At 55.8% G+C, this 10,813-nt stretch overlaps 1 protein-coding gene across 1 annotated transcript; it reads left to right on the top strand.

Annotated features, from left to right (window-relative positions):
* Positions 1-313: 313 nt before the first annotated feature.
* On the top strand, positions 314-10,478 carry STC2 (stanniocalcin 2). Its single transcript, XM_075541968.1, has 4 exons — positions 314-727; positions 2,868-3,010; positions 5,642-5,853; positions 9,357-10,478. The coding sequence occupies exons 1-4, from the start codon at positions 577-579 to the stop codon at positions 9,751-9,753; spliced, it is 903 nt and encodes a 300-aa protein (XP_075398083.1). The 5' UTR covers positions 314-576; the 3' UTR covers positions 9,754-10,478.
* The last annotated feature ends 335 nt before the right edge of the window (positions 10,479-10,813 follow it).

Below are 10,813 nucleotides of genomic sequence, written 5' to 3'. Positions count from 1 at the left end.
GCCTTTCGAGAGCTGCAGGCAGGGCTGGCATTCGCTTCTATTTCTTGCAGAACGCTCGGCCATTGTCCTGGAGCGCCCGCACACGCATCTCTGGCTGCGCTCGCACATAGTTACACACATGCACGCGCGCACGCACACACACTCGCACGCAAACGCGTGGCCGCCTCCTGGTCGGCAACTTTGTGGGGCGCTCGCAGCGGCGCTGGGCTTCCTTCCAGTAGTAGTTGGCCACAGGCCCCGCCTCCCAGCCGTGTTGTCAAAGGGGCCGGGGTCTCGGATTGGTCCAGCCGCCAGGACAACACCTGCTCGACTCCTTCATTCAAGTGACACCAGAGCTTCCAGGGATATTTGAGGAACCCTCCCCGCATTGCCAGGCACTCGCGGCGCTGCTAACGGCCTGGTCACATGCTCTCCGGAGAGCTACGGGAGGGCGCTGGGTAACCTCTATCCGAGCTGCGGCCTCGGCGAGGAGGGAAAAGGCAAGCCAGGAGGAAAAGTGGGAGGAGGACGAGAGGAAGAGGAGGGGAGCACAAAGAATCCAGGTCTCCAGGCGGCGGGAGGTTCATACCAAGAACCATGTGTACGGAGCGCTTGGGCCAGTTCGTGACCCTAGCTCTGGTGTTGACCACCTTCGACCCGGCACGGGGGACCGACGCTACCAACCCTCCGGAGGGCTCCCAAGAAAGGGGCTCCCAGCAAAAGGGCCGCCTGTCCTTGCAGAACACAGGTAAGTGCGTGCGCCCCCGCGTCCGGCGCTGGGCGCCGACCCAGAGCCACTCAAAGGCTTAGGGTAGTGCGGGACGTGCACAGGGGGAGCGCGAGGTGAGGCCAAGTCCGCGCTCGGCTCCGCGCGCCCGGAATCCGCACGTGCCGGCAGCGTGATGAAATGGCTGGGGCAGGACTTGTTGCTGTCCTCCCCGGGGCTGAGGGGAAAGGAGGCGACGCGGGACCCTGCCAGCGGCCGGTGCCCAGAGAGTTGGCTGCCTCCCGGCCGGCCCACGGGACACACAGAGGGTCTTCGGAGCCGGGCGGCGCCCTGCCCCCAAAAAACTTCTCTTCCCAGCCGGCCGGCTGCGGCCCGATCGCGTCTCCCCCTCCTCCAAAGACGTCAGACATCCGAGAACTTGGCCAGCCGGCGAGACAAATTGCACGGCGAACTTTCCCCCTGGGGGCATTGCTTTCAGCCGCGGGAGAGCCTGCCCGGCGTCCCTCTGCGCCGCCGCGCTAGCCAGAGAGTCACCCGGCCCAACCGTGCGCGGTCGCCGCTCCGCCGGCTCCGGTCCTCTGCAGGCTGCGGAGCAGAGCCAGCCTGGCTATTCTCGGGGCCAGACGCGCTCCCAGCTCCGGGGAGGAAAAGCTCCGGGTTCTCCTGCTTACCTTCCCCTCCCGGTTAACGTTGCGATGGCTCGCGCGCTCCGGCACCCGCAGGAATGCCCCAGTACCCATTAGGGACCCTCCCCCTTCCGTCCCCACCGAGGAGTCACTCGCCATCCTGCACGCGTCCTCTCCGGCGCGCTGGGGCCCCCGCGCACGGGGTCCTCCCGGAGCCTCCCACCTCCACGTGCCGGCCCCAGCACCCAGGGCGGCGCCCCGCACCAATGAGCACCCTGCTCTGCCCCTCCCCCTCGCCGGCGCTCTCTCGGGGAACTGAACGCGGTCCTGTAGAGTTGTGTGACCCTCCACAACGACACGCCTCTCATTCTCTCGCTAGATTTCATCCGAATTTGCATGATCAACTCTGGCCCCTCCCTCCTTCCAAAATACTTTTCTGATGTAATTTCGTGGTTGGTTTAGATCAGGGAATTGGGTAGGGGAGACGGAAAGGAGGGGCCTTGCACAAGGGGCCTGGAAGTTAGTCCCCTAGGTCTGCCCTCTCCCAGAGAGGAATTAAGACCGCTTCGTCGGAATCGGGGCGCAAACCTCCCTGGGCCACTACGGGCCCTTCTGGGGAAGTGCCATCTCACACCAGGTCTCTAATTAAAAGGCGCTGCTGCTCTGGATGGTGGCATTTCTGAAGGCTGCCTCCCTTCTGATCTGCTCACCAACCGCAGTTTCGCTAGCTGGTATTTTTAATGCCGATGGTTTAGGGGAGCTGCCTTAATAGGAATTTTGTTTTGATTTTTAGGTGTTGAATCATAACGCTGAATTGAAACTGCTTTCTGGACTCTCTCATTTGGGGGGTCAGAAGGAAATGGCTGTGATTCAGTGATTCCACAGCAGCGCCTACAGGTCCAAGTAGCAGCGAAGGGTATTTCATTGATGGGCAGACACAGCAGCCCCGGCTGAGAGCTCGGGATCTTGCTTCTGTCTTCGTGTTCAAAAAATGCCTTCTGTTCTCTCACCGAGCAGGACCCACAAGTACTTTTAAGAAAAACGAGAAGGGTGAAAAATTGAAGACTCAGACCTTACTTAATATTGTGATTTGTTTGTTTGTTTGGTAGTAGGTTTGACATTTTCTTTTTTATGTATATATAAAGATTAACATTTTTCATGAGTAATTGAAATAATAAACTTTTGCTTCCTCATCTCTTTTAACCCTGAAATAATCATCACTAACTTTAATTTCAGCCGACTCCTCTGCGTTGCCTAGTGTTCCAGATCATACTTTTTAATCACTCGGTCTCAATGTCATCAAGCCAATTCTGACTCAGTGACCCTATAGGGCAGGGAAGAACTGCTCCTGTGGATTTTCTGAAACAGATACTCTTTATGGGACTAGCAAGCCTTGTCTTTCACATATGGAAGTGGCTGGTGGTTTCAAACAGCTGACCTTGTGGTTTGCAACCCAACAAATAACCCACGATGGCACCAGGACTCCTTAATACTATATATGTACATATATCATTAATGCATCATTCTCATTTCAGCGGAAATTCAGCACTGTTTGGTCAACGCTGGTGATGTGGGATGCGGCGTGTTTGAGTGCTTTGAGAACAACTCTTGTGAGATCCGGGGTTTACATGGGATTTGCATGACTTTTCTGCACAACGCTGGAAAATTTGATGCCCAGGTAAGCCAGCAGAAAGGGTGTTCTGGATGGGTGTGGCCTGGTTGAGATGTTCGTGGAAATGGCTTGCTAACAGACTTCGCTGTTCTTTGTGGTGTGTTTTAGCAGTTGTCAAAGACATTTTCAGTGCATAGGAGAATGCCAGTGTTTCTTCACTGCACCCAAGCTCTGCTCTCTGGAGCTGCCAGAGAACAAATCTTGCTGCCCTCTTACGCTGTGTCTACATAGCAAAGAGGAAGGGAAAACAAGCTGAACAATGATCTGAGAGGACTAAAGTCAGGATCCATGATACACACCTTGTATGGCTGCCCAGGCAGAACCCAGTGCCCAACGCCCATCTCGTTGGGACCAGTAGCTTGGTGGGGAGAGAGCTAGGACTCCAATTATACATTCCAGAACTTTCTTTCACCTAATAGGGACAAGGGAGACAGTTTGTTTTTTTGTGGGTTTTTTTTGGAACTTCATCATCTCCCAGGGCTTTGTAGGAACAGGAAACCAGGCTAAATCAGGCCTTTCAGAAAGCAAATGCGTTTCAGTGGCAGACCCTCCTCACCCAACCTGCCTCTCAACTCCAAACCGTGAGTGATCCTCTCAAAGCTGCACTTCTCCTTTGCTCTGTGTCGCAAATACAGTCCGTACCTGACCCACTTCCCCGGTCCCGGAAGCCCAAGGATCAAGCTGAGTTGCTCCAGGGCATAGCTGGGACCCAACAAGTAACCATGTGACTCCAGTGCTGACGATCCAAATGCACTTGTGGTACATGGCCTTGCGCCTGCCTTCTTCATTTCTCCCCTGGCCCTGTGGAAGCCACCGCCACCACCCACTGCCATCGATCATTCACCAGAGTAAAACTGTGTTCCGTATGATTCTCAATTGCTGCTAGTTCCAAAGTATTGCCAGGCCTGTCGCCCAAGGCACGTGTGGCTTAGCCACCTAGTGCATTAACTGTGCTATCTAGAGGCTTTCCTATTGAAAGACCCTGCTATTATAACTCATGAATTTCCTCTCCCATGCCCTTGGAGAGCAGTGACAATCGGTAGGTGAGGCCAACAGTTTAGGTGGCCAACAGCCCCTGACAGACGTCTTATAACCAAAACCCAAAACCCACTGCTATGAAGTCAAGTCTGGATCATCTTTCTCCCAAGGAGCATCAGATGAGGTTTGAACCACTGATCTTTGGGTTAGCCATTCAATATATAACCCAGAGTGTCACCAGGGCTCCCTGACATCCTATGGAGAGCCTGAAAAACCAATGCCTGAAGTCCAGAAAGAGATGCAGCAGCTGGGCAGCCTAAAACCAGAGGGTGTGGGGTGCCAAAGGGCTCCTGAAACCCAGGGAGGAAAGAGGAGGTTCTCTGCAGCTCGGTTCCCCTAATGAAACATGCCTTGTGCACTCTACATTAGCTGGGGTGCGGAGGCAAGCTGCGTGTTTAAGGGCAATCCCACAGGACGTCTTGGAAGAATGCCAAGAAGCAGATTGCTACAGCCTCACGTACCCATCATCTCCTGCTTTTGTTTTTTAATTCCTTCTCAACCAGCAGAATATGCGCTCAGATCAAGCCGTCCTTATCAAGTTGGCCCTCGGTGCCTCACTGCTTAATAAATGGTTACATTCAGCCCCCATCCCACTGCTCTGGGGTGCTCTGGGAGGAGCCGGCCACGTGGTTTCTCTACAATTGGACACTATCTCCATTCCTTCTGCAGGGAAATCCAGCCTAACTATGACGAGGGGCTTCCCACTTCAGTCCCAGCCCTCTCGCTTGCTCGCTCGCTCAGCTCAGTTACTTCTTGCAGGGCTAAAAGCAGAGGAGCAACCTCTCCAGCCACAGCTCCATAGTCATGCAGGGTCAGATGGCGCCCGCACGGGCATCCCACAATGCTCGCTGCCCCGTGAGGGTGGTAAGGGAGACTTGCCTCCGCACCCCCAGCAGCTGTCTACTTTCTAGGATAAGAGCAGTCTCCTGGGGCTGCCAGGAAAGAGCCCTGTGGGCCAGATGTATGCCTGGCTGCCTTTGGCACTCAGGCAGGGAGCATCGAGGATTCCAGATGCCGCCAGGCCATGTGCCAGGAAAGCCTTTTAGAGACAGCATCCTAACAGTTTAAAGGAGTCCAATCATTTGGGAAAAAGAAAAGACTGCTCTCTTTCAGGACAGGCGGAAACAGCAGGGGGTGGGGTGGGGGGGCGGTGCACTGGGACAGCGAGGGGAGGCATAGCAAAGCACCTTGACACCTATGTCCATGAAATCAGGAGAAACAGCAAAGGTGTGAGGTGTGGACAAGGCAGCACCTTCTTCCACTTGGGAAAAATGATAGCTGGGAACCAGGGGGTTGTAGCTTTCACCTGAGAGATGCTGCCGCAGTCAGCCAGGCAGCTCGGAGGAAGGAGGCAGAGCTGCTGTTCCCACTAGAGTGGCATCTTCGGGGGTCAAATGCCAGGAGTAGCATGTCACTCGGGACCTTTCCTCCTAGGTAGCACCCGTCAACACCTGCAAAGACCACAGCCGGAAGGTGGTGGGGCCGGGGGCGGAGTTCAGTAGTGGACCAAATCTTGTAGACCCAAGATGGGTTAATGTCCAAGCACTTGACAAGAACACCTTTCTTCTGTCTCCCTCTCCTCTGTTGTCTTCTTCTCAGGGCAAGTCCTTCATCAAAGACGCCCTGAAGTGTAAGGCGCACGCTCTGCGGCACAGGTTTGGCTGCATCAGCCGCAAGTGCCCTGCCATCAAGGAGATGGTGTTCCAGCTGCAGCGGGAATGCTACCTCAAGCATGACCTGTGCTCTGCCGCCCAGGAGAACACCCGTGTGATGGTGGAGATGATCCACTTCAAGGACTTGCTGCATCAGGAGTGAGTACTGCTGTCTCTCTGGAGAAAAGTCTTTTTTGGAAAAATGGAATGTTGGGGTTTTTGTATTTTGTTTTTTCCATATTTGAGTCCCCGTAGGCTAGAGGAGGGCTTTCTAGTAGCTCCTCATGAAAATGTAGCCCTAACATCACAGGACTTTTCTCCCAAAGGCTCTCGGCATCATTTAGAATGTGCCTGAACCCCCTTGCCCCGCTCTGCTGTATGAATGGAGCCTGAGCGCCCTTTAAGAACCCTCCATGGGGTCACGTGCACACCTGCTTGCTTTCTACAAGGTCGACGAGCGGACCTCCCCCCCCCACCCAGGAGGCCTGTTGCCATGGAAGCGAGCTGCACTCAGGGCAACCCAGGGGCGACAGAGCAGAGCATGCACCACAGGGTTTTCACAGGTAGACCACCAGGCCTTTCTTCCTAGGTGCCTCTAGGTCAGGCCAAACCACCCACCTCTCAGCAGCCCAGCTCCAGCTCCCCACAGACCCCATTACCTCCTCCCCTTCAGAAGCGAAGACTAGGCAGTGTATCAACTTGACCTTCCTTCTGAGTGACCTGAACTCTTTGGTTGGAGAACCATCTTAACGGATTCTTATGCCAAGGATCCTGCCAGACCCTTAGGCATAGGTCACACAGCAGACAAAAATGAAGACTTTAGAGAGAACTGTCACCTCCAATCCACATCCTCCTCATTCCTCAACCCAAGCCCTGCACACACACCCAAAACATGGTCAATTGAAGTGATTCTTTTCAAACTCTCCATTCTGCCCTACTCGCCTCACCCCTTCCCACCCCACTTTTCCCCTTATCATCTGCTGTTCCCCACTGTGATCAGTCCCACCTGGCCACCACAAGCATTGTCTCTGTGTGCTGACAGCCACCGGTCACCTGAGTCTCCAAGCACATCTCCCTCCAAGTATTTTTAAAATACTTTGCCTGCTGACACCCAGTGAGAGAACTGGGCTTTGTCATTAGACACGGGCTAAACTTGCGGCCTAACCCGGCACCAGGCCAGCTCAAACACGCCTGCCATTAGTTAGGTCCTGCACACACCTCCTGACAGCGCACAGCTTTGTTTCTCCTCCAGAGAGAGGGCCAAGAGCAGAGGAAAGTGTGGGCCTGCCCGCCTCCTCAGGTCAGCCTTGGGGTGCTGAGGCCTCTCTGAGCAGGTGAAGCCCAAGAAACAGTCCTCCCTCCCTCTGGGCAAAGAACCTTGAAAGTGGAAACTTGTAGACTCAGTCAGCCAGGTAGGGGGGTGGGTGTGGGGGCAGGGGGAACAGTGTGCTAAAATCCTGTTGATGGACCCTGACTCCTGGCAGCTCAGCAAGGTTTTCAATGGCTGCTCTTTGGGAAGCAGTCACCAGGCCTTTCTTCTGAGGTGCCTATAGTGGACTCAAACTTGCAGCCTTTCGATGAGCAGCCAAGGGTATTGACATTTTGCACTCCCTGGGGACTCGGCTGCCACAAATGCCCTCTGTGTAGTTGTGTTCCCTGGGGCCATTGCAAGTTTTCAAAAAGTGGATAGAAGCATGCAAATATTGAGCATGTCCCATACATCACTGCAGCCCAAGAAGAGAAAGACAAGCGGTGCTACGTCCCTTGTCACAGTGAACCCAAACTCCAAGCTCAATTCTCAGTCAATTTTCACTCGTGGCAATCCTGTGGGACAAACCTGTAGAACTCTCCCTGTGGGGTCCTCTGACTATCAATCTTTCCAGGAGTAGAAAGTCTCACCACTCACTCGTTTTCTCATGGAGTCTAGAAGTTTCAAACTGCTGACCTTGGGGTTAGCAGCCCAATGTGCTGCCTACTAGGCCACCGGGGCACAGCCTTAGAGAACAACTTTCCCACAAGAGAGACACAGAATCTCAGACTCCGAAGCCATCACGAGGGCCCCAAAAGGCAGCTTGATCTCTCTTAGCCAGAACAATCCTCCTCTGCTCTCAGCCCGACTCCAGAAACTTCCTAAAGTTACTTTCTTTTCCCCTTGTCTCTGTTTCCACCACTGCAACTTGAGGACTAATCCTAAATAGGACGGCAAACCACTTTGCAAGCCTGAAAGCATAACCTCCGCTCTCTGCATGCCAGCGACGGCAGAGTGGGCTAGAGTGCAGTCGTCCCCCAGCGGGTCCAGGCTTAGGGAGGACACAAGCTCTGCTCCTGCCAACCTGGGGCCTCACACCGAGGCGCGATTGCTCCACCCACGGGGTGACCCAGAGCTGCAGGGCCGTGGCCGGATGCAGGTGCATGCCCACCCTTGCTAGGCAAGCACGTGCGGCTGGAGAATCTGCTGAGCCACCAGAGGGGGTCCACACACCTTTGGGTGGGAACTCAAAAGTGAGTGGTAAGAGAGGGTCAGAGGAGGCCGCGGGAGCCCTGTGTTGGCGACATTCCTTACTAGCCAAATGGGCCCTGGAAACAGAAACAGCAGGCCCACCCCACCCCACCCAGGAGGACAAGGCCAGGGTGGGAGATGCCCTGCCCCTCCCCCAACATGCTTTCTCCTAAAGCACACCCCATGGCAGCCAGGAAGGAGAGCAGGCGGGTGGTGCTCTCTCCTGGCCTCACCAGAGTGTGACTCCCACCTTGCCCAGACACCCCACTCACAGCTCCTTGCCCCTTGGCTACTCTTCAGTCTTGGCTCCCACCTCTCTCTGGGGAAACCCCTAGCAGCCAACGTAGCTAGCCACTCCCACTCTCAACTTTCCACTCAAGAAAGGGAGGAGCTCCCTTGGAAATGGAACCCCAGTGCCTCCCCCTTCACTTCCCCACAGCATCCAGGAGCCTCCAATGGAGGAGGAAAGACTAGGGGGACAGTTCATCAAGTGTCTTCCAGGGGCCCGGGCTTCTCCTGCCAGCCTCGACCAGTGGCAAACTTGGGTAGGAGGGTGGTTGCTTTTGCCTGGGGGACTTTGGCATCCTTCAGAGCAAACTGGCCTCACTGAAGCCCTGAGGAGCAGAATAAGCTGGGGGTTCTCGGAGGCCCACATTTTCAGTGGCTCCTCCGCGCCTACCAAAAAGACTCCTCCGTTTGTATGAAAGGCCCTCCACCACAGGCCCTCGGTCAGCTCTCCGCTAAGGAGAGAACTGACTTCCCCGGTGAGCCCTGCCCCTGCCCACAGCCTGCTGCCCACCTGCATTAGTCTCCCTGCTGCCCTGGCTTGAGCCCTCCGGCTGCCTCTCTGCCTTCCCCAAAGCCTGTTGCAGGCCTGGCGCCCCAGTCCTTTACCCACACGCCTGGTGTGTTCCAAGTGGCCGGCAAGCGGGCTCTCGGCAGTGACTGGGAGAGTGGGCACCTCTCTGTACCCAGCCTGGAGGAAGAGCACCACTCTGCGAGTGGTGGGGTAGGCCAGCCCTCCATAAACATGAGAAGAAGCTTCAGTTCCCAACCAAACCCTAGGCAGCCGGTGGCCCTGTCCCTCTGCCGTGGTGTTGACGCTGCCCTGGGTGGCCCAGCGGTGCCCCATCTCAGAGTCTCTCCCTGCTTCCATCTCTAGGCCCTACGTCGACCTGGTGAACCTGCTGCTGACCTGCGGGGAGGAGGTGAAGGAAGCCATCACCCACAGTGTGCAGGCGCAGTGTGAACAGAACTGGGGGGGCCTGTGCTCCATCCTGAGCTTCTGCACCTCGGCCATCCAGAGGTCCCCCACGGCACCCCCTGAGCGCCAGCTTCAGGCGGACAGAGCAAAGCTCTCCAGGGGCCATCATGGGGAGGGGGGCCACCACCTCGGCGAGCCCAGCAGTCGGGAGACAGGCCGAGGGTCCAAGAGTGAGCGTGGTAGCAAGAGCCACGCCCACGCCCGGGGCAGAGCTGGGGGCATCGGGGCCCAGGGAGCTTCAGGAAGCAGCGAGTGGGAGGATGAGCAGCCTGAGTACTCGGACATCCGGAGGTGAACTGTGAGACCCGGCCGGGAAAGGTTTCCTCCGCTCAGTCCATTTCCTGATCTGTGGACATTCCAAAGCATGTACCATTAACGAAGGGGGGGGCAAGATCTTATGGGGACTGTGGACTTCATGGAGGTGTGCATCAGCAGATGGAGAACAGGTGGGACAGCGAGCGCTCAGTTGTACCTCGTGGATTCTGCACATGCGCAAGGGAGTGCGTTCTCCTTGTGACTCTGTCTTCTTTCCAGCCCACAGGACCCCTGGCAGGCGCCTGTAGTTTACTCTGTTTGGGGGGAGGTGGATGGGGAGGGGGCAGGGTTGAGGGTGCCCACCTGGCAGGACCACACACCTGGCGCTGGGCCCCGCCCCGCAGCTTCTCCAGCTGTCTACCCTGGCAGGGCAACAGTGAATGTACAAATATCGCTGGGGGTACAGGCAGGGGTGGAAAGGACGGAGGCAGAGCCTTGGGGGTGCTTAGTGCCAAACCCAAATTCAGTTTCTTGCATGGGACCTTGCGGTTTGGAGCTGCTTAGGGGCAGGGGGTGGGGTTCTACATGTCATTTCTGAGCCATTGTTCTGTCTGGGGGACCCCCTGCCAGGGAGTGCCCCCCCATGTTTGTATTTAACCACTGCTTCCAACCTTGGTTTCACTTTTTTATTTATCCAGTTACATCTACATATCTGTCCTCTCAATAAATGGCTTACAAACAAAAGCTTAAAGCCAGCTCAAAGGAGGAGAGAGGTCCAGCCCATCCTTTGAAGTGATTTTTCTTCTTCTTTTTAAGTGCTATTTTTTTAAAAAGGATCCAATAGAGCAGCGTCTCTGTCTCTACCTGCCTGGCATGGGTTCACCCCCAAGCCGGGCCAGCCTTCCACAGCGTGCAGACCCTCAGGAGGGCAGTGGACAGATGGACCCTCAGCCAAGACTGACAATGCATGTCCTACAGATTCCCTGAAGCCAAATGGGGAAGAGGGAGGTGAGGAAGAAGGAAGGTCCCTTGTTCATTCCCATGGGGGTAGAAGGGGAGAAGCTGGCGTCCTACCTGGGTGGAAGAGACTGTCCCAACGC

Source organism: Tenrec ecaudatus, chromosome 2 (genome assembly GCF_050624435.1).
Source record: "Tenrec ecaudatus isolate mTenEca1 chromosome 2, mTenEca1.hap1, whole genome shotgun sequence".
Classification (NCBI taxonomy): Eukaryota; Metazoa; Chordata; class Mammalia; order Afrosoricida; family Tenrecidae; genus Tenrec; species Tenrec ecaudatus.
This window is presented reverse-complemented; position numbering and strand designations above follow the sequence as displayed.